Source organism: Antennarius striatus, chromosome 21 (genome assembly GCF_040054535.1).
Source record: "Antennarius striatus isolate MH-2024 chromosome 21, ASM4005453v1, whole genome shotgun sequence".
Classification (NCBI taxonomy): domain Eukaryota; kingdom Metazoa; phylum Chordata; class Actinopteri; order Lophiiformes; family Antennariidae; genus Antennarius; species Antennarius striatus.
Genome location: NC_090796.1, coordinates 845,505 through 869,855, shown reverse-complemented (window position 1 = coordinate 869,855; position 24,351 = coordinate 845,505). Strand labels below are relative to the sequence as shown.

The 24,351-nt window shown below is 42.6% G+C and overlaps 1 protein-coding gene across 1 annotated transcript; it reads left to right on the top strand.

Annotated features, from left to right (window-relative positions):
- Positions 1-4,022: 4,022 nt before the first annotated feature.
- Positions 4,023-21,920, top strand: adgra1a (adhesion G protein-coupled receptor A1a). The gene is made up of 7 exons (XM_068305915.1): positions 4,023-4,114; positions 4,601-4,796; positions 7,985-8,112; positions 16,369-16,492; positions 17,814-17,965; positions 19,749-19,844; positions 19,934-21,920. Exons 2-7 carry the CDS (start codon positions 4,794-4,796, stop codon positions 21,441-21,443), a joined length of 2,013 nt encoding a protein of 670 aa, XP_068162016.1. The 5' UTR covers positions 4,023-4,114; positions 4,601-4,793; the 3' UTR covers positions 21,444-21,920.
- Positions 21,921-24,351: the final 2,431 nt, after the last annotated feature.

Genomic DNA, 24,351 nt, shown 5'->3' with positions numbered 1-24,351 from the left:
TAACTATCTTGGACTAGAGGGAGAGCCAAAAACATTGATGTGCACAGAGACGGCAGACAGGAAAGAGAAGATCTTAAAGAACCTAAAAATATCTACAGCCTCGTCCTCTGAAGGACAGCTCAGTTGACACCACTTTCACTTCAGACACGACCAGGACCCTGTGGATTAACTCAGACAGCGTTCCACATCTCACTGGACCGGGTCACAGGTTTGTCTGAGGGCACTTGTCATGGTTCTGTTCTGGGTGTGTGATGTTGGTCTGCAGTGCTGGGGCGTGGCAGGAGGCGGGGCTGAGCCTCCATACCTGTGCCGGATCAGGCTGACCAGCCTGAGACCTATTTTTCTGGCTTCTCCCTTTGTTCTGTGCTGGAGGAGTCCTTTGGTAAGGTCTTCTGTGTCTGCCCATGTTTCTGACGGCTTCTCAGAGAAGAACTTCCTGTTTAAAAAGAACCTCACTCTACACTATCTGTACCTCAAACTGTCTCCAGACCCTCACTGACTGCGACTCTCCATCAAACAACCAGGTTTTGAACGGAGCATGAGGCGTTTATATCGCTGTCAAAACTCACGGCAAAATCCATACCACTTCCTGAATCAGTCACATGATATCATCTGGCTTCAGACGTCATAATTCTCTGCTCCTAAACTTTGCTCTTGATCTCTACATCCTGGGTCCTGGCCTTGTTTTTGCTTTACATTATCATAGCGGCAATATTGTCACCCTCATTGTCATTGGTTGGTTTTCTACGGCAGCTCAACTCCATTACCCAACATACCCTCAGCCAAGGAAACTGTCAAGGTCGTGTTATCCGATGTGTTTGGCCTGCATGGGCTCCTTTGTGATGTGGTCTCTGACCGGGGACCCCAAGACAGTTTTCATTTGTGGTCCAAATTTTGTCGCCTCCAGGCAGTCAAGTCCAGCCCATCATCAGGTTCACCCACAGTCAAACGGACAAGCTCAGTGAACGAACCAGGAGTTGGAGACGGGCTGCAGTATCTTGCTCCTCAGAGCCCATCCTGGTCCAACCTTTGTGGGACGAAGACAACATCCTGTCCAGTTCTGCCACTGGACTCTCACACACTACTTCTACTCGGTTCTGCCATCTGTTCCCTGGATTCTGCCCGTTTCCCTGCTCCCTTCGTGATAGGTTTGCCTGCTCTTACTGAGGAGCTGGTTTTGATCCTGCTTTGGATTTAAACTTTGGATTTGGACACACCGCTACTGTCGGGCTTTTGAGTTCTCTCTACCTATCATGAAGCATGTGAGGGATTCTTCAATCAACTTTAATTTAAACTGATCTCATCAGTAGATATTTTAAAGCACTTACACAGAGAAGAATATAGTCCATATGTTGGAACGTAGCACATTAATTGCAAGACTCTCAAAAGTAATGTAGCTGGATCCAGGTTTTGGGTTAATTGCTAAATTCGAGCGACACTTCTAAAGAGGGGGGGTGACAGAGGAAAGGTTGGAGGGAGAAGCCAGAGCTGGTTACGGTGAACAAAACAATGGCACTGGTAATGTTTTAAAAATGACAACGAAGGTGTTGAATAAGTTGCAGAAACTGTAAAATGATCCCCTGTTGATGTGATGATCTGGTTTCTTCCGTTTGTTCATCCACCTCAGCTTGTTGACAGCTGAAAAAAATGAGAAAATATTGAGAAAAAAAAGGAATTTCCCCAACAAATAAAGGAACTTTCTTTTTGTTCTTCTATGTAAATGATATCTAAAGAGTTTGACCTGCTCTTCATGAAAATTGTCACCATACAGTTTATAATGTCTTTGTCCACAATCACCTGCAACCTGGATGCTGATAAGTGGCTAAAGACCAGGTGATTACTGTTTGTCTCTCTTTCAAGGAAATGAATGCATTGAATTACTGCAAAACTGCGCCTCTGGTCACGTCTTTGCTTTTGATTACAGATTTGTCTGTGTGCCAACGATGTCTTATTGTGAGTGGGAGAATTTGTGTTGTAGATTATATGAATGAAAAAAAAAAGGTAAAATGGAATAAAAATTAAAAGGAATGGCATCAACATCATTTATATTATTATTTTTATTACTGTAGGGACTATCAAAGCCCAAATTTAGTCACTGAGAGGAGAGAGCGGGGCTCTGTCTGACTGAAGTTGTCTCCTTATGTAACTGCGTCAATGCGTCCAGTTGAGTTTGAACCCGTGAAACATTTTCATCATTCTTCATGACTTCTTTTAAAACAACGATGACACCTTTCATTTTATTCTTTTTGAAGCTTCTCCATTTTGCAACCAACGGCCTTTTCAGTGAGATTTTTCTTTTCACAGCTTCATTGACATTTGAGCCAGCATTTGATCCTTTCATCTTAAAATAATGCAATATGTGCCTCACAAAAGTTCAGAACATATGTCACAATCCACATTTGTATCATGAATCCGCATCAAACTTTACTGCTTGTCTTGGCATTAGCATGACTCCATATGTAAATTCACATTCGACTTCAGACCTTTAATGTGCACAAACAAATGATCAGCTTTCTAACAGTTTACTTCAAGAGCAATCACAACATCACACGATAGCCACAGCATCCATTTGCATCCAATATGCAGCCATAACAATCGTCAGCTGTGTCCAAGCAGGTATAAACCCTACACATGAATTAAATGAGTTCCACTTATCTTTGCAGTGCTTTTCACTTGGATTTACTCACGATCACCATCGAACATGGTTGAACTGTCCAAAGTGACTTAAATGAAAACAGTCTTCCGATCTTTCGTATTTTACTCTTTGCGGTCAACAGAACTATTGGCACCGCACCTCACAGTCTCTCTGCACCAAGCAAACAGAATCACAGCCAAACACAGGTGATATTCATCAGGCAATGGATCAGTCAGTCTCATGCATCAACACACCCACACACACATGCCACACCCACCACCCCAAGTCAAAACACAGGAAGTAAATCTTTGCCTATACAATTTTTATTATTGCAGAATAAAAAAAAGCAGAATCTACTGAAAAGTGTGAATTGTGTCTGTGTTTAATGTAGATTTTAATTGAGGAATTCCTGCTGGTATCACAGTAATGGTTAATCAAAAGTCACAAAAGATGTTGTAATCAACAAAACTGTCAGTGCTGTTTGATCCAGGGCTGGTTTTAGGGTCAGACTCCACACGGGTAACCACAAATGTTTGTGCATGCAGAACTTTTGTTGTTGTTGCCATGACTCCTACAGGAAGACTAAAAACACACATGACATAATTGCGCTGACAACATTTTGGCACATAAAACAGTTGTCTTTCCCTACTTCATTATATTCACAATTTGTGTAATCTCTAGGTTACTGGCAGCTGTAATTATTTAAGAGACACGGCAAAGACCACAGACCAATGGGTCTGAGCTGCCATCCTTTGAATTAGGACCCTGTATTTGGCTCAGTCCTATTTAATCCTATTTATATTTAAAATATTCTATTTTCAGATCCTCTATCTTTTAAGTTAATTCATCTTATATCCTGTAACTTCACTCATATTCTCAGTATTTTTTCTATTAGGCCTGTTAAACTTAATCTCTACTGCTCTATTATACTTTGAAGAACTGAAATACCACAGTAATACAGGTGAGCATTACTAAATGTGCACAGATTGGTAAACACCTAATCATTTACCCAAGTTCTGCAAATAATTGTGATCAGTCCTTTTGTTAAATCTTCTGTAAGCTTTGAGCGTTCCCTCCCAACACCAGTCGGTCGCTCCTGTTTCCATCCAGAGGAAAGGATTATTGGGGGGGCTTGTTCATGTTGGATGTAACATTTTAATGTCACACAACATGTAGCCCAAGAACGTAGTGGATGTGACTGAACGCATTGTCCTTAACCAGAGAGTGGGCCCATCAGAGGGATGTTCTCCCCTCGTCCTGGGATGCGGCTCGTCTCGCTCCTCCTCCCTCGGATCGACACGATGAGAGCAGACTCCCCGTGTCCACTGTTACGTCTCACATTTCCGCCGTGGAGCCAGATCCTCCCGCCCTCCGGTCTGCTGCGCCTCGTCCTCCTCATCCATCCGGATCCCTGCGTAACGCGCGGAGCGCAAGACGCAACTCCGCTGACCGGATTGTCGCTGTTCTGCGTCACGAACGGTAACCGGACGTTTTTCTTTTGATTGTAGTTTAATTGGCTGTCATTTATACCATATATGTGTATCACGTAATGTTTGAAGCAGTGACCACACAACCCCACATGATGTATTGATCACCCCACAACGCACACTCACGGTCACGTCCTATAAATAGCCTCGTTACCTCATCCTACGAAAAACAGAAAGGATTATTTTATAGCGCGCACACAACGTGACGTCATCGTCCCTAACGGATTCAACCGTCTCCAGTTGAATCCGTTACTGCTCGATCCGGAACGTGACGCCTCCTCCTCCTCCTCCCGTGGCCGCCCACCCGTGGATCATCCACGGCCGGACAAAGACGTGAAGCTCGGGGACGATGACTGCTTCAGCTCCTGCTTCAGCTCCTGCTTCAGCTCCTGCTTCAGCTCCTGCTTCAGCTCCTGCTTCAGCTCCTGCTTCAGCTCCTGCTTCAGCTCCTGCTTCAGCTCCTGTTTGGTTCTTGTAGGGCGGCCATGGTGATGGAGCCGGGAGCGGGGGGCCTCGGCTGGACGCCGTCGGGTCGGGGAACGATGATGGAGCTGCTGGGTGTCCTCCAGTGATCCGAGGCACCGCTGCTGTGTTGGAGGAACAAGCCCCATCAGTGGGGGGCAGAGGGACACATCAGAGCTTCACACCTGAAGGGACCTCCACTCAGACTCATGGTGAGACTCACACCAACTTATTATAACACCAGGACTTCCTGGACAGCTAAAGATTCAGTCATTTACTCAAGCGACAAGTTATAGAAGTAAATATGAGACCTTATATTTGGTTCGTTTGTTTTGCTTCATCGTAAACGTATTACATTAGAATGTGGGTCATTTTATCTTGTTTCCAGAGGCTGCTGGCCCCCATTTTTTCCATGTTTTCATCCAAAAGTAGTGGAAAAACTACAAAAGGTCTCTGACATGGAGGGAAATGGACAGTTGTTCTGTAAAGCAAAGCTCTCAGTGGAGCTCACTGTCAGGGTGGATCACAGTAACTCAGGGCACCGAGATACAGGCCAGAAGACGAGGCAAAGCCATCACGTCTATTTGATTTGACCTTTAGGGCACTTAGACTGCACTAGTTCATCAGTCTGCATGGTACAGTCTATTCACTGGAATTCAGTAGCATTTTACACATGCATTCAATGAATCAATGGACGACAAATCAATCAGTCGGTTGGTCAGTCAAATTTCATCTGTATATTTCAAATTCATAAAGAACTATTTTCCTCTGAGGGCAAAAAAAACTACATACAGGTCAGAATTCCTGATCTTCCATGAACAGCATGTGATGTGCTGATTGAAATATCTCCAATGTTGGATGAAAATTTGGATTGATGCCCCCGCCATCAAAAATCAAATGACCTATACAATCCCTTGAATTTTTATTTTGAACACCCATCTGATTAAAATGGAATTTTTCCAATGCTGCTAAACTAATGGACTCCCATCATCCTTGACCCACCAGGACTTTGTGTCTAGAGACATTACCTCTGGACTCTAGCATTTAAAAAGTAAAAGCAGCTTCACAGAGTTGTTTAGCATGACTTCACACAGGATCTTTTTTTATGTCTTTCTCAATGTAGTGAAATTGTGTGTCTTTTCCACCAAACTTATGACAAACTGATCCCCTGGAGCCTCAGGGTGTGTAATGGTCAGTAGGGGTCAGCTGTTGAATGGAGCCGTTTAACCTCCCCATTTTCCAAGCAGCCTTTATTATTATCTTCATGTTCTTTCTCTTTGTGTGATGACACCAACCACTGCACACATAATCAGTGTGTACAACACACTGCTACTGCTGAAGTACAGGTAAATGAACAGTTAAGTGTGTCAAGACGCTTCACATTGAAGTATAAAGCAATGCGTCTTCTCTGCATCATATCACTGATTGGATCTCAACATGATCAGTTTCCTTAGTGCGTCCATTGTTCCAGGTAAAGCTGAATAAGTCTCAGTAAGTGTAATAAATCTCAGTTACCTCCTGTTCCACTCACTGTAATTCTTTTTATTTAAAAGCAAAGTCAAGAGTGGGTTAAGCTACTGTTTGAAGGTCATGTTTGATAAAAAGATTAAAAATGAGAGAATAAACATAAGATTGACAGGTAGGGTCTGTGTACTGCTGCTGACAAGCTGCTTGGAATATATCTATGGGTTATATAGGACTACCAAACTCCAACAAACATTTTCATTCGACCATCAAGTTTTGTAAAACTTCGCTTGTCATCACCAAACAGAAGCTGTAACACAATCAGGATTGTCTGCCTTACCGCTGCCATCACAAAGGATAAAGGTAGAAAATTATGTTTCCCTGATGTCATAATCCCCAAATTTATTATAAGACATGGACATCTGGGCACTACAGCTGCACCCCTAAATCCAGACGTTATGCAGATTTAACACCCTACGTTTTCACCTTAGGATCAGACGCAGTGTGAACAGTAATGTTAGTATTTACTTCAATTTCCGTGTCAGCCATTAAGTCTAATAATTCATATTTGCTTTTTCTGAAAGTTAATGATTAGATGTTCGCTTTCATCTAATCATTATGGTTAAAGTACAGTTTAAAGGAGTACCTATAGGAGTTAAAGTACCTATAGGAGTATGAAAAGCGATGTTTCTGACATCCTGTGGCTGCATTCAGCTTCATTTAGCTTGTGACTCTCACAGACGTGTGAACAGTAGGCATAAAAGCCAAGGGTGGGAAAAAATACCAGAGCTGAATGCTTGTAGCCTTTGACCAGTCAAATATGGTTAATAAAAATATGACTTTGCATTTGTCACTTGAATCACAAACCCCGATGCTCTAAATTGTAAAACGAAAGGAGCCTCATTATGAAATCCTTTTTGGACACAACACATTGTTGGTCATCTGCGATGAATGTAGTGTGAGCATGGATATGCATGTACACTGTATTTTTTCCATTTATGGGATCTGCAAAGGATTTAATCAGTCATGCTTAGTCTAATGGATGTGTTGTTCAGCGGACCGTGATGAGAGCGCCTGCTGTCCCCGAGTTAGAGAGAGCTGATGGGGGGGAAGACATCACTGTGTCTCTAAAATATAAAACAAAGGAACACAAGTTGATGCCGTCGTAAGGATGTAGCGGGGTTAGCTCACGACTCCTGGCTCCACAGGAATCTTCATCTTGAATTATGCACATGCAGGAGTGTGTTCTGCTCACCGGAGAAAGGACGAGTCCTAACTGCTTCCTAAAGGGACACTTTGCCTTTTAACACAGAGAGAATGCCAGATCTGTTCAGGAGATGCACATCACTGAGTCCATAACACTCCTCCACACTCCTGCCTCCATACCTCAGCTGAACAATACGGATGCATGTGCAGTGATTTCCATTGGACAAAAGGGATTGTCAGCTTCTTTTACAGTCACAGAAAAGGGCTAAAACTGTTCCACCAAGACACGTTAGGAAATGATCAGTCTCATGTTTGTCTTTAAATCTCTTTAAAGCCTGAACCAGGAAATAATTCCCAGAAAAATAGAATCTTTGGAAAATAAGGTTTAATGGAGCTTTCTGACTAATCTGTCCAAAAAAAATACACATATTTTTTAGATATGTGAGCTTTAATTTTTATAATTATGGCTAAATCCAGAATTTCTCATGGAAAATACAGAAGTGTGTGTCTGATTGTATACATCAGGTTTTTCAGTAAAAAAATGTCAAATTTATGATGTAGAAGTATCAAAATCCTGAATGACCACATCCATCAAATAAGATCCATTTAGCTTTAAAGGGGTAAAATTAGAAGATTACAAGTAAGACTCTTTACTTACTTTACTGTATGTTTGCTATGATCCATTTAGTGGATGTTAAAATTGTATTTTAACTGCTCTGTCGTTGTGCAGGATTTAAAGAGAGTGCTGTCCTTCCCACCGTACCCTGGGGAATATTTACATCCGGTGGTGTACGCCTGCACAGCCGTCATGCTCCTCTGTCTGCTTGTCTCCATCATCACCTATGTTGTCCACCACAGGTAAAATAAGATTGTAACAGTTTGTGACAGCTGTAGTCACATATTACTTAAATGTTGTTGTTTAAATTGAAGGAGTTTGTAGTTTTCAGTTGCAGATCATTATATTTTAAACTGCACAATTTAACTCAGCAGCATTTATTGTTTTGTCAAAGTCTGTGGGTCAAATCAGAAAGGGTTCACTCTCACTCACAGCATTTACCCATTTACACAGTCCTATGGTGGTGGCATTTACACCATTAATTTGCTTACATGGAGGTGAACCGTTCACACATTCACCCACACAATAATAGGATGATACAAGTACCATTATTAGCACAAGACTGATGCAGTTGTATTTTTTTTAACTTTCAGGTCAAATTATTTATTTGTCAAATATACTCTTCTCCATCCATGTCTAAAATAAGTTGTGGTAAGAAACACTATTCTTTAATACAAAAGTGCTTTAAACAGTCTATCAGAGTGTGGGAAAAGGTAATAGAGATATACGGTGGTTTAATATGAGTATGGGGAGGGTTCATAAACGTCTAAATTACAGTAAATAATAAAGTAAATTGTTGCTATATCGCAGAATTTCATTTTTGCGTGTGATTCTTAGAACACATTTACCGTGAGTAACGAGGGAGTGCTGCATAAGAAATTCCATTTATGACCTAATTTTATAATTTTACGACCTGAAACAGGCAGAACTGGAGAGTACACCAAAGCAAGATCTGATTATTATGGAAGACTTGCCATGGTATTCACAAAATGGGAGAAACAGAAACCAGATTGACCATCGAGCGATTAATGGGACTTGGAAAAGGTTATTATTGATATAAGGTTAACAGAAGGAAGACCACACACATCTTGATACAGATGAAATCAGCAACTAATGAGAAAAGGTAAAGACTGCCTACCAGGAGGCAAGTGAAGCACGCCTGGGAACCCATCACAATAGAAGGAAAGAGTGGAAAGTAACAGGTAATTGAAGGAGTATGATCTACAAAGAAGAAGATACTTCTTCTTCTTTTCCTTTGGGCTTTTCCCTTCAGGGGTCTCCACAGCCAATCAGTGTCCTCCATCTAACCCTGTCTTCTGCATCCTCTTCTCTCACACCAACTACCTTCATGTCCTCTTTCACTACATCCATAAACCTCCTCTTTGGTCTTCCTCTAGGCCTCCTGCCTGGCAGTTCAGAACTCAGCATCCTTCTACCAATATATTCACTATCTCTCCTCTGGACATGTCCAAACCATCTCAGTCTGGCCTCTCTGACTTTATCTCCAGAACCTCTAACATGTGCTGTCCCTCTGATGTACTCATTCCTGATCCTATCCATCCTGGTCACTCCCAGAGAGAACCTCAGCATCTTCATCTCTGCTACCTCCAGCTCTGTCTCCTGTCTTTTCCTCAGGGACACTGTCTCTAGACCAAACAACATCGCTGGTCTCACCACAGTTTTGTACACCTTTCCTTTCATTTCAGCTGAAACTCTTCTATCACACATCACACCTGACACTTTCCTCCACCCGTTCCATCCTGCCTGGACACGCTTCTTCACCTCTTTTCCACACTCTCCATTGCTCTGGACTGTTGAGCCTAAGTACTTTAAGTACTTCAAATCCTCCACCTTCTTGATCTCTTCTCCCTGTAACCTCACTCTTCCACTTGGGTCCCTCTCATTCACACACATGTACTCTGTCTTACTGCGGCTAACCTTCATTCCTCTCCTTTCCAGGACAAACCTCCACCTCTCTAGCTTCTCCTCCACCTGTTCCCTGCTCTCACTGCAGATCACAATGTCATCTGCAAACATCATAGTCCATGGAGATTCCTGTCTAACCTGGTCTGTCAGCCTGTCCATCACCATAGCAACAAGAAGGGGCTCAGAGCTGATCCCTGATGCAGTCCCACCTCCACCTTGAACTCCTCTGTCACACCTACACACACCTCACCACTGTCTTACAGTCCTCATACATGTCCTGCACTGCTCTAACATACTTCTCTGCCACTCCAGACTTCCTCATACAATACCACAGTTCCTCTCTGGACACCCTGTCATCAGCTTTCTCCAGATCTACAAAAACACAATGCAGCTCCCTCTGGCCTTCTCTGGACTTCTCTATCAACATCCTCAAAGCAAATACTGCATCTGTAGTACTCTTTTTTGGCATGAAACCATACTGCTGCTCACGAATGTTCACTTCTGCCCTTAGTCTAGCTTCCACTACTCTCTCCCATAACTTCATTGTATGGCTCATCAGCTTTATTCCTCTGTAGTTGCCACAACTGTGCACATCTCCCTTGTTCTTAAAAATGGGCACCAGCACACTTCTCCTCCATTCCTCAGGCATCTTCTCACTATCTAAGATCCTGTTGAACAACCCAGTCAGAAACTCTACTCCACCTCTCCTAGACACTTCCAAACCTCTACAGGTATATCATCAGGACCGACTGCCTTTCCACTCTTCATCCTCTTCAATGCCCTCCTCACTTCATCCTGACTAATCTTTGCTACATCCTGGTCCACAACAGTCACCTCTTCTAGTCTTTGTTCTCTCTCATTTTCCACGTTCATCAACTCTTCAAAGTACTCTTTCCATCTTCCATCACACTACTGGCACCTGTCAATAGACTTCCATCCCTATCCTTAATCACCCTAACCTGCTGCACGTCCTTCCCATCTCTGTCTCTCTGTCTTGCCAACCGGTATAGATCAGTCTCTCCCTCCTTACTGTCCAACCTAGCATACAAGTCATCATAAGCTTCTTGTTTGGCCTTTGCTACCTCTACCTTCACCTTACGCTGCATCTCCCTGTACTCCTGTCTACTCTCCTCAGTCCTCTCAGTGTCCCACTTCTTCTTAGCTAACCTCTTTCTCTGTATACACTCCTGTACCTCCTCATTCCACCACCAAGGCCCTATTGAGTTCTGGTAGCCTATCTGGGTGTTGGTTTCATCACACGTGCATGTTGGGTCAGGGCTTACCAGCTCCTGTCGAGTCCAGTTATTGAGAGCCAGTGGGTCCCGTCAGAATGTGATGAGTCTCACCTCAGTCATCACAATCTGATGCCCTCTATCTTCCTCCTACACTGGTCTCCTCTGGTGGTCTATTCTATACTGTCAGGACCTCCACTAATCTGGTGTTTTGTAACGTTGGTGTTGAGATATCAGTTCTAAGATAGGATAAAACAGTCTAAACCTTTTTCACTCCAACACCACTGCCCGTCTATCCACTACCTTTGTTTGTGTTTTCTCTCCCTGTCTCCTTTTGCTCCCCCCTTAGCTCACAGAGGTGCAGCACCCCCCTCTCTGGCTCACAATAAGAAATTCTAATAAAGACTGACAATTTAGTTCCCAGAGAGGACTGATGATGGTCACATGCAAGCATTAAAATATATAAAAGATTTTACTGCAATACTAAAATTAGCATTGATCTCATAAAAGGTTGACCCCCTTCTATGGGGTTAAACTATGAGAATACATGTAGACAAGACAAAAAAAAAGAAAAGGAGAACAAGCAGTGGAATTTTAAACAGACCACCAAGAAGACTAGAAGCTAACATACAGGAAGCAGGAAGTTGTTCTAGATATTTGTACCCACCCACCAACCAGAGGTGAAAAAATAGGAGCTATCAAGACTTTAAAGAATAGAAAAGCCCCTGGCCAAGACAACCTAAATGCTTAGCTGTTCAAGATGCACCCTGTACTTTCAGCTGAATCTCTACAACCACTCTTTGACCTGATCTGGACAAAAGATGACTGGACAAAAGAATAATTGTTAATATCCTGAAAAAATGCTCCCTGACAGACTAGTAACTGGCGATGAATTACACTTGTATCAATTCCTAGTAAGATACTAGGAGAAATCATTATCCAACAGTGCAGGCCACAAACAGCTTTGCAATGGAGAAGATAGAGGATGCATAGAGCAAATATTTGCACTCCGTAATAAAATGAGCAATGCACAGAATGGCAGAGGCAGCTCTAGATCAGTTCTATTGGCTCTGAGAAGGCCTTTAATGGCTTTCGTAGTGTCAGCTTATGAAAATACTAAGGGCTTGGGTTTTGTTATTAAGGGTTGTTAAATACCTTACCAAGCTATCTGTCTTCCACACAAAAATTCTACAGTGAATCCTGAATTTGGCTAAATATCTCAAATGAAGAACTATTGAGTAAATGGTAAGAACAGACCATGGATCCTGTCGGAGCCAAATGATGCTTTGGGTCTCCTGGGGATAAGTGGCCACCAGGTATCAACAGGAACCAGTTGTAGGCTGGGTCGGGTTTCCACCCGGAAGAATCAACAGTTTTTGATCATTGATCATGGAACGCTGAACGCCGAATATTGTGATGTTCAATGTTTACTATTAGATGGGTTGAATGGAAAATAAACAGAACATTCAAGCAAAAGGTTGGCGTCTCAGATTTTTGATTAAGGAAGTGCATCAATGCGTCAATCACTCAAGTCCAATGCATTGGTTGCAGAAAAGGAATAACATTTGACTGCTTTGATCTGCTTGATGAAATCTGTTGTCGTTTGGGATTTGAACATGGACGAGCGTGTTGTGGACGCGGACATGGCATTTGGTGCAAGCCGTAGTGAAACACCTGGCAAATGAGTGGTCAAACTTTCCTCTAAGGCACTCACTGACAAGTTGGACAGATTGCAAACTGGTAGAAAAGCTAAGCTGAATATAGCTAGTAAGTCAAGAAAAATGAAAGAGCTGCACTTGTGGCCCGCATGACAGCCTTGAAGGAGTTTCATGCATTGGAGAAACAGGAACAGGCAATATGGAGGGAAAAGGAACACCTTCAACAGTGAAGTGAGCTAGCTGCCTCTACTGCTAAGTTGGAAGTTTTGCGGGCTTCAGATGGACACGGTTTGTTTCAGGTCCATCTGGATGGCAGGAACTCTCATTTTAAATAGCCAAGAGGACATTGGAATGAGATGAAAATCAAATCTTAACCCTACGGCAAAGAAATGACTCAGCTGCTTGGAAAAGAACACAAGAGGATTGGTTAAAAAAAATGCTGATCTACGTTATCAAAAGCAGGTGGAACAAGCACATGTATTACAACCTGGAACAACAACTGCTTTGGAAAAGAAACATAATCAGCAATATGCAACTTACCCACAACAGGATCAAAATCCAACTGGAGATATTGTCACCATCATGCACAAGCAACATGAAATGACAGCTGCCTTTGTTCACTAACATCGCTTAATGTCTCTGCCAACACGAGACATTCCCATATTTGATGGAGATCCATTTCAGTGCAGAACTTTTATTAAAGCATTTCAACAAGGGGTTGAGGAAAAGCTGGCAAAGTTGATTGCTTCTACTATCTGGAACAGTTTAGAAGAGGACAGCCAAAGGAATTGGTGCAGCTGCCGGCACATGTCTCCTGAATGCGGTCACATCGTGGTAAAGGGTCTGCTTCAAGACCACTTCAGACATGAGTTTAACATTTAAACTGCATATATTCAGAAGGCTTGAGCTTTGCCAACCATAAAGTCTGAGGGTGTCAAGGCTTTATAATCTTATGCTTTATTCTTGTGTGGATGTTGTAATGTGATGGAAGAGCTTCATTACATGCAGGAACTGGCAATATGAGAATGCTTATTTCAAAGTTGCCTTATAAACTAAGAGAAATGGCAAAATAGGGCTCAAGACATTATGGAAAGATCTAAAAGTAAGGCTCACCTCAGCAACATAGTTGAATATTTGGAGAAGCATGTGAGAATTCTGTCAGATCTAATCTTTGGAGCCATTCAGGATGTACTACAAAGGACGGCTGGTTGAAATCCCACCAGAAACATTAATCTACAGTTAGAGAACAGAGGAAAAGGAAGTAGTTTGTTACTGCTGTAACACCAATGGATTCCTGTGAGGAGAAAACAAGGACAAAATTCGAGAAGAAACAGGGAAGCTTGTGCTGTCACTGCTGTTCACATGCTCATGTCTTGAAGAAGTGTCATCAATTTAACCGCAAAGAAGCACAGAAGACAATCCATCTAACTCAGCAGGTCTTCAGACATGTGGTCGCACAGGGGCCGCAAACGATTGCTGCAACTCTCCAATTATTCTGATGCAGGTCAAGTCCACCAAGAGGCAGGAAATCCTGACTTCAGCCTTGTTGGACCCTGGTTCCACAGCCACAGGACCTAATGCAGAGGTTAAACATTGCAGGAAAAGGAATGGGACAAGAAAAGGTTGTTCCATCATACTCCTTATCAGGGATGGGGGTTGCTGGAAGTACCATTCCTTACCAGTGGTCCTCACACAGAAGCAGATGCCAGTCATTACAGGCCACATCACCACTGCTGCAGATCTGAAAAGGTGGTCGTATTTGTCAAAGTTTCACATTCCCAGCATTAAGACTAATGTTGATATGTTAATAGGAATCAATGCTCCCAAGTTATTGGAATCATTGGAAATTATCCGTAGATGTGGAGATGACCCATACGCTATAAGAGCAGTGTTGATATGGGTTATTAATGGTCCTTTAAATGGAAATGACAGGAAGGATGGAACTTCCTTCTGTTGTAGTGAATAGGATACTGCTTGAAATTGCCGTTGAAGAAACCTGATGTGATTCTGCCAAACAACTTTGCAGTGGCCAAGCCAAGGAAACTTGGATTGAGGAGAAGATTTGTGAATAACTCAATCTTTCACCAGAAGGTTATGCAGATCAGGTACCCGAGGAGTAGTTGCTTTGCAGAAGGGGAAAAGTGTCATACATTCCACACCGCAGTGTGTATCATCCCAGAGAAGGGTGTTTGATTGTGGAGCTAGTTTAAATGGAGTGCCACAGAATGGCAAACTACTCCAAGGTCCTAATCTCACCAGTTCTTTGCTTTGAGTTCTCACGTGGTTCAGGCAGGAGCCTGTGGTAATCATGGGAGAAATACAGGCTCTGTTCCATCAGGTGAAAGTTTAAGAACAGGACAGGGACTTTCTTGGCTTTCTTTGGTGGCCAGAAGGTGACTTCCAGGGGATAGCTAAGGGATAAATCAGTGGATTTGTTTGGAGCAGTTTCATCACCAAGCTGCACTAGTTATGCACAGCGGATGACAACAGCAGTGACTTTTCTGCTGAAACTATACAAGCTGTTAAGCAAAACTTTTATGTGGATGACTGCTTGATGAGATCGGGCTCAGAGATGGAGATGAGTAGGGGTTAACTGCTCTTTGTAAAAGAAGTGGTTTCATTTTGGACAAGTGGATCAGCAATAGTTGGGCAGCGTTGCAGACAATTGCAGAAGAGCAACGGGCTGAGGATTTAAAGGAGCTGAACCTGTACAGAGATGATCTTCCAATGGAAAGAGCTTCAGGTCTGCTTTGGTGCATTGACTCAGATCATTCAAAGTTCAAGATGGGACTGAAGCAGCAGTCTCTAACCAGACGAGGTTTGCTGTCCACACAGATCAGTGTGTGACCCTTTGGGCACTCTGGCACCAGTCACTTGATGTCTGCTGCCTACAACACCCACTCTTCACACCTTACAATGTCCAATGTATAATGACCAAAACACTAAAACTGGACCAAAACCGGTCTCCATAATGAATATTCTCAATTTTAAACCACTGAGTCCCTTGTTTCTGGATATTTTGCTTGATATGTGTTTTTGTCTGCATACGGTATGGTTTTGCAATTCTACTTCTAACATATTGATGGTTTACTAATCTTTTCCTTCCTTTAATTATAGTGTTTAAAAAAATAACTATAATGTCACACACTGGTGTCCCATCTGACGGCCCTCCGCTTCCTCCACCTCAGTCATGCATCAGTGAATTTGCTCATATTCAGTCAGTCAATAGATTTGTTAATGCCGTAAATTCAACAAAACACTTGAGCTTGAACATAACCTATGATACCTCCATTTCATCTATTCATGTTCAAGCAATAGTCACTGCACTGGTCAAATTTTACATAGAATACAACAAAAAACTGAAAATAAGAAAAAGTTTATATTATAGGTGTTTATCTTGACATAATTTTATTTGCATCAATGTGTTTGTTGTGACTGGGAATTTCTTCAGTGTCTGAAATAATTTCTGCGTACAATCTGATGTTAGTAGTTCTTCTACTTACCCTTCAAATGTTTCCTCATGTTGAAGGATAAGTAGAAGAACTTTCCTATTTAATCCCTCAGGGGATTACCTCAGGGAAGTTGGACATTTGACACTTACAAATACATTACTCACATATAGGCCAGAGCAGTGGATATATGAGTGTTTGCTACATGTAATTCTATTTTTATTGTTTTGCAGTGTTATTCGCATCAGCAGGAATGGCTGGCACACACTCATGAACTTCTTATTCCACACGGGGCTGACGTTTGGAGTTTTTGCGGGGGGGATCAATCAGATCAACTTACCTTTTGTATGTCAAATTGTAAGTTCTTTTTTTCTTATTCTCTCAACACAATACTACATAGTGGTTGTTTTCTAATGTTCCTTTTTTGTCATTGAGTTTGTCGTGTGTAAATATGTTCTGTCTCAAACAGTACAGTGCAGTGTCTATAAACTCCAGTGGACTAAACCAGAGGAAACATACAACACGTGCATAAATATCATAATTATATGTTTACATTCCATTGTAAATGTGTACTGTAAAAATCTTGTCCATGATACGGCTATGCAGAACCAACATGCATCACTCAGTCAGACAAAACTAAAACTTAGTCCTACATTGACCAGTAGTTGCATTCTAGCCAGAAGTGGATGAAGAATTAAATATAATCAACATATCATTCAATCAATCAGTCAATCAATCAATAAATCAATCTTTATTTGTAAAGCCCTTACTCACATCGTCAGACATTTCAAAGCACTTTAACAGACAGAAATCCAACAAAACCCTCCAGAGCATAAGAGACAGCGGCGGTAAAAAACTCCCTCATTGAGGAAGAAACTCCGGGCAGGACCTAGACTCTGGAGGGCGGTCAACCGCCTTGACCAGTTGGGTGGGAGAGGGACTAGAATGGGGATAGAGACAGGGCAAGGAAAAGAGAGACAGAGAGAGAGAGGCCAGATTGAATTTCCATTCAAACTGTGCTGTAGTTGCTGAAGTGGGGGCGGGATTTCCAGGCCTTTTGATTTCCTGTCTTCTATACTTGTTCCCCATCTATCAAACAAATAGCGGATCTTGCAGGAATGAGAAGGGTCAATGTATTGTGTGCAAAGAAAGAGGAATAACAGAAGCCCTCCCTTTAACGGGGGAGATGAAAAATACCCTCAGCAGTGTAGGCCTGTAGCAGTTTATCTGGTAGAATCTGTGTTGTTTTAAATTGTAGACTCTATCAAAGAGGAGAGTTCTTAGTGTACTCTTAAATAAGCTAATATATCTACTTCGTCCGTGCAATTATGCAAAAATAATAAAGTAAATCGTGATTTAGTGGACATAATGTAATGGGGAATGGGTTCATTTTGTGGAACATACATGTATTCAATCCATTTCCACTTTTCTAACATAACATTGTAAGTATTCAGTTAACAGCACAGCACAAAAGTCATTTGAAATGCATGTTGTGGGAGGTGACCATCTGTCATCTGTGGAATATTTGATAATTATCCCTTCTGTGGAATGAAAACTACAAATAGCGGGATAATAATTTTAGTCAGGTCCTGTGACTGGTCACATCAGTAAAGTATGACTTTATGATGCTTACTGACAGTATCCCAGGTGAACTCATCATGCTCTTTATCTGTGTTAGGTTGGGATAGTGCTCCACTATGCTTCTTTGTCTACCATGTTGTGGCTGACATTTACTGCCAGAAACCTCTGTAAAGACGTAACTAAAGACCCGCTCCAAACCCAGGACAGGACTGGGCTGGCACAGACTCGCACCAAACCAACAGTGCTCAGGTAAATTAAGCGACAGATGTACGTGTGCACAAGAGGCTGGGCAATCTTCAGATTTGAGTCACTTCCACATGAGGTCTTAGATTGGATACATTATTCATGAGAACTGAACTAAATTCATGTGACTTCTCATGTACTGAGGGATCAGCCATCATCAGAAACACAAGTAATTGAAATGATCCTTCACCATCATCATCATCATCATGTTTACCCTGTGGTGTCAGCAGCAGCCATGAGGTGCTAATGCTGGTAGCGCTAATCCAGCAGTTGGAAGAAGTCAGTTTCTTCCATCATGGTTCCTCTTGCTTGCTTCACATCTACAGCAAACACCTTTTCTGCTGTGTCTCACATTCTCGTCAGAGTAAACAAGGGAAGCCACGCCTGTTTCTGAATAATTCTTTAAGTGAGTCATTTGTTTATTGCCACTGACTAAGTGGCAATTAACAGAGATGTAGAAGAGATGCAGAAATCCGGGGCAAGCCGGATCTGGGCTGAGCGCTGCTGTAGACACAGGAGATGAGAGTTAGCAATCTTTCTGAAAAGGCAAGAGACAAAGGGTCAGAGTTGTTTGGGTTAGACTGACTGCCACAGAATCTACCATCCAGCAAGTAGTAGAGGTTGAATCTGGGTTCTTACAGTTGAGGTGAGAGTTGATTTGATTGCAGTTGCAGTTGCAACCTAGCTCTTGCACACCTGAAGGTACTCCTGTCATAAAGGGACAGGTAGTGTGAATACAGAATGAGGCAGGGAACTTGAGGCAAACAGCACTGGGGTTGACAACGGACTCAATCCCAAATGGGCTGATGAATCGAGGGGGCAGATTCTTTGATTCCACCTTGAGGGGAACGTTCTTGGAGCTGAGCCATACCTTCTTTCCAACAGTGTATTTGGCAGCGGGGGTACTGTGTCTATTTGCCTGTCTCTGCATCTGGTTGGAGGAACAGTGTAGAACAGTCCTGGCCTGTCTCCAGATTTTAAGACAGCACTGCATAGGGCCTGGATGGAGGGGACTGCTAGCTCCTGTTCCTGTGCAGGAAGTAACTATGATAACCAAAGGAACAGAGGAAGAGAGACATACCAGATGCTGTGGGATCATGTCAACTTGTGTTGATGGCTCTGGCTGAGATGGGTCAATGTTGGTTGTGATGAACTCAAAAGCACGAGTATGAGAGTAGGCACAGATTTTAATTTTGGATATAATTAAAGAATTCAAAAACCAAGTACATAGTCCAAACAGGCAAACAAATCCAATGAGGGACAGGCAATAGACGGAGTCCAAGGATCAGGCAAATTCGATACAGTCAGGCACGTAACTGGAATACCGGAAAGTAGGATAAAAGCTGGAAACTGAGCACTGAGTAGGGTGTATACAGTATATATATAGGGTGCAGGTTGATTGGGAGATGGGTTGCGGGTGGCTAAGGAAACACAGGTGAAGGGGATGAGCTTGATTGAATGCAGGTAGGCGAGGAAGTCTCTGAAATGACCGCAGATTTTAATACAGGAAGCCACTCAAACTGAATGAAATTGAAAAATACACTTAGAGATTAACAAAAGTCATGACACTGTTCCATCCTTGCAGACAGCATTGTGTCTGATCTTACCATCTCTTGATCTATGTCAATAATGTGGGGGAATAGGATTGTGGTTTTAAAGACTGCTCCAGCAAGTGGCTGTTCTTAAAACCACTGATTGTATGACACTAATTTGACTGTCGGCCTCAACGTTTATCCTTCAAGATCCAGTGTCTGGAATTCAAACTGACTTTTATCATTTTTCTGTGTAGGTTTTATCTGGTAAGTGATGGAGTCCCACTCATTATTGTGGGAGTTACAGCAGCGTTTGGTATGGAAAGCTACGGCAGCAGAGATGACGCTTTGTAGTAAGTTCTCATGTTTTCTTTTCAATCATGTTTTCACTCATAATTACATGAAACATATAGATGTTTATGTCTCTTTATGTCTTTTATAGTTGCTGGATGGCATGGGAACCAAGCCTGGGAGGCTTCTATGCCCCTGTGAGTCTTCTGGTCTTTATTGTGTTTGTGTACTTTTTGTGCACCTACATTCAGCTAAAACGTCACCCAGAGAGGAAATATGAACTGCAACTTCTGAGTGAGGACCAGCAGCAATTATCCAGTGAGGCAAATCACCACTGCCACACTGACTCTGGGGGTGCTTCTGGGTCAACTGCAGACTGTCCAACTTTTGCAACTGGAGTATCAGTTCTGGCCAATGAACATTCATTTAAATCTCAGCTCCGGGCCACGGCCTTCACTCTGTTTCTGTTCCTTGCTACCTGGGCTTCAGCAGCGCTGGCAGTATCACTAGGACATTTCCTGGATATGATTTTCAGCTGTCTTTATGGGGCTTTTTGTGTCACTCTTGGACTTTTTCTTCTCATCCAACACTGTGCCAAACGTGACGATGTGTGGCATCACTGGTGGGCTTGTTGTCCGTCCAAGTCCCAGACCAGGTCCAAGACCAAAACAGAGGATGGGAATGTAGATGGACAGAACAAGAGTCCGGATCTCCATCAGCCACACTGTCACTTGAGCTCCCCATGCTCAGGGAAGCAGCCGCTCCTCTCTCCTCACCTTATACAAAGTACTTACACCAAAATAACACCAACTTCCCAGAGCCCTACACTCAATCACACAGGTCCCTGTTGTGTGGCCATGGTGGGTCCTGTTACTCCAAACCCCATCTCTCCTCACAATGAGCCAATGCCATCACAACTTCCACAGTCGCTTTCTGACGAGCTTCCTCGTCCCCCTCTGCCTCTTCAGAGCTGTGTTATGAACAGAGCAAAGTCACACTCCTTCAACCGCCCACGCCCATGCCTTTGGGACTACCGTTCTCACATGACGTCCACTAGTATGGATGGAACAACTCACAACTCCCACATGGACAGCCCTCATGCTTCACACCACCTTGAAGGTTCACTGGTGTCCACCAGCCCACACCTAGACATCCAGATTCCTTGCCCCAGCCCTCACTTGGATAAGCAGTTGACCTCCTGCCACAGTTTACAACGTCAGGCCTCCTGTCAGAGCACGCAAGATTCAATGACACCCTGCCACAGTCAAGCGCACAATCTGAATGACAGCATTACTTCTTGTCACAGCCTCCTCCTGCCGCCTCAGGGGGTACATGCCTGCCAGTGGCACTTGTACAGCTCAGCCGATCACGCTTCTCCTACAGGCTGCTGTGAGAAACCCAGCCCATTAAGCTTACATTATCAGCAAGACCACGACTCTTACAGCTGCATGTCAAAAACAATAGACGATGAAAAATATAATGTTAGTGTGGATAGAGAACCACAGGGTTTTCCAAGAAACACCCTGCCTCGGCAGCATGCCACTGTCAGTCGGCGGGGTACCATCGGCCGAAACAGGAGCCTTCAGGAAGATGGCCTGTTTTGTTCAGACGCCACAGGAAACATACGAACCGGCCCTTGGAAGAACGAAACCACTGTGTAGTATTTATGCTTATACTTTTAAGACCTTCAAGCTGTCCTGTAACTTAATTATTCCCCTAAGTGTGTAAGTATCAATGCCTTCAACTTTGCCCTTGACCCGTGGGTTGAGTTGTCAGTGAGGCCTCGAATCTCAATGACATTTCAGAGCCCTTTATAGGAAGGATTATTGAAATTCAGGGTTTGTAAGGAATGGCTCTTTGGGCCAACGCGGGTGAGTAGTTGGCACATCTAGATAGATATGTCCTACCCATCTATCCAAAATTGGAAGACTGTCCAAATGGTCAGTCCTTATCTTGAGAGGACTAAAACCTGTTTAGACAATCAGATGTGAGATTTATAAAATTGCAATGGGCCACCCAAAACAGATCCTGATGGCAACAATCCACTGCAGTCAGCCAATACATTAACGGAATTTTCTCCAGCCTGATTCAGGTACGCAGTTGAATGTATTTGAAATCACATTCTAACACTGTCAGCTCAATATGATGTCAAACTGAGTATGTTGTGTTTCAACACTGGGTTTTATTTTGTGTGAAATGCCTGGATTAGTTTTGCATTAGCAATGATTTTTGAGCATGCACCATGAATTGACTGCACATATTCATGTGTTCCAAGAATGCTTTGCATATCCTCAGCCTCTGGTTGGTGACTGTAAGGCAGACCCTTGAAGCACCAGTATGTTGTTTTTTCAAATTTTCAAAGTTCACTTATGATTATTTTTAATGTAAGATTTGTAGAACTGTAAAATTTGATGCTCAACAGTAGTTGGGCCAGACGCGTTCAGGACAAGGCATGCACTACATGTAGGTACGTAGCAACGCAATATGTCAGAATGAGATTTCAAACACAGTTCAATTGAAGTTTTTTTTAAACAAATGCTTCATTGGGATCTAAGTTTCAGGCTGGGAAGCATGGCGGTGCAGTGAGAAGTGTTGTTGCCTCACAACAAGAACGTTGAGGGTTCAAACCCATTTGGGTGTCGTCTGTGGGGACTCTTGTTCTCCGTGTGTCTGTGTGGGTTCTCTGGTTCCTCCAGCTTCATTCACCACCAACAAAATGCAGTATGCTGGAGGTGAACTCATGGCTCTTAACTGCCCATAGGCATGGATGTGTGTGTTTGGTTATTTGTCTTTCATATGGCCCTGGGAACAGGGTGTAACTCAACTTAATGTCAGCTGGGACAGGCTCCAGCCCCCCTGTGACTCAAAACAAGTTAAGAAGTTAAGAAAATGAATGAATGAGTGGTGTTTCTAGTTGAACAGCAGATGTTCAGCATCCAGCTGCTGGACAGTCCCTTACAGCCGTGGAGACACCCTCTGTCATGCTGGCCTGTGTGTCCACTGACTCTACGGTTGCTCTTTTCCCCACTGTGCTGTCTTTAAACACTGGCTCTATTTTCACTACAGCAGCTTGCGTCTCTGAAGCATAAAATTTACTTGTGAATACATTAAGAAGCTGACAGAATGGGTATGAAATTGGATTGTGGTTCACAAATACTATGTTTTAAAAATCTGTTGATCTGCAAAGGCATTTTTTTTCACAATGACATCACCAGTTAAAACTTCTATGCTGCGAGATGGATGGATTGATATTAGGTGTTAAAGATTACCAGTAGTGATGAAACCGTATTCCTGCGCTGCTTCAAAATGTTAGATACCATCTAAACAAGCTGCAAAAGTGCATTTATACTTGTAACACATGCAAAATGTCAACAAAACACAGCTGAAGTATATTATTAACATAGCTGCTGCACATGGACAGGTTAAAACTGTAAAATAGAAATGGCAGAGCTGAGTCCGTAGCACCCTTTAGAGTTGTTACTTATTTTATTTATAACTAGTTTATCATTCACTAAAACACCAAACCAAAATGAATAAAGATCACAAACACCTGCTGCCATTCAGGAGAAACAATTCATTGATCATATCAACATCTGCACACCATTGATGTTAACTTTTATGCAATGAAAGTCAAAGTTACACCTCTAACAGCTTTGATTGGCCATTTTACAAAGATTTATATTCAATGATATTGTTCTGTTACTAATGGCTACAACTTGTATAGTTTTAAGTGAGTGGTTACACATATGGAACACTTTTGAATTCTTGTGAATGTGTTTTTTATGTGTGCAACTGTGCATGGGTAGGTACATACAAATGTGGCGTGTTTGTTCTACATGTATTTAATATAAGGTTATCCTTGCAGAATTTTACATTTATGAATATCTTGGCAAAAATTAATACAAAGCCTATGAATATTTTCTAGAGAAGACACTATGTATGCTGCCAAATCAAGTCAAACAGACTTCGCTGACTAATATTGCACTATGTACTATAGCACCCTCACTTGGTGAGATAATTCCAAAAACTTGCAATGTGCTACAAAGCACAACCTTTACATATAGTGCCAAAATGATGTGCCAGTGTTCACTGTGATAAGAAAGTGCATGTGTCTCATGCTCAGTCAGACTTCAGACATCATATACAGGTGGAAACAAATGGTTCAACCCCATTGTATCTAATTTATTGGGTAAAAACCCCAAATGTTCTCTCTAACGATCCAGCCTGTAATGACCAGCTCTTTGTAGAGACCCTTTAGATTCCATGACCTGCTGCAAACATCATCGAATTTTAAAAAAATCAATGTTCTTGAGATATCTAACACCGTTCCTCGTTGTAAAGTCCTCATTCCCGAAAGACTCCCAGTGATAGCTGCTGCAACTTCTTTCTTCAAATCCCACCACAGATTTCCCTGGATCCCAGTCAGGTGACTTTGACATCCTCTAGAATGGTGTTTTTCAACCTTTTTTGAGCTCGCTTGGGACGATAGCATTGTGAGATAGCTTTTCACCACAACCCAAGCACAACAGGGTTGGAGTCGTTGCATCAAAGGTGAAAGTAAATCTGAAA

Bases quoted from the DNA above. Each gene is read 5' to 3' on its own strand.
- adgra1a (XM_068305915.1), top strand. The intron at 8,113-16,368 runs GTAAAATAAGAT...ATTGTTTTGCAG, and splicing joins ACCTATGTTGTCCACCACAG to TGTTATTCGCATCAGCAGGA. The intron at 16,493-17,813 runs GTAAGTTCTTTT...TATCTGTGTTAG, and splicing joins TACCTTTTGTATGTCAAATT to GTTGGGATAGTGCTCCACTA.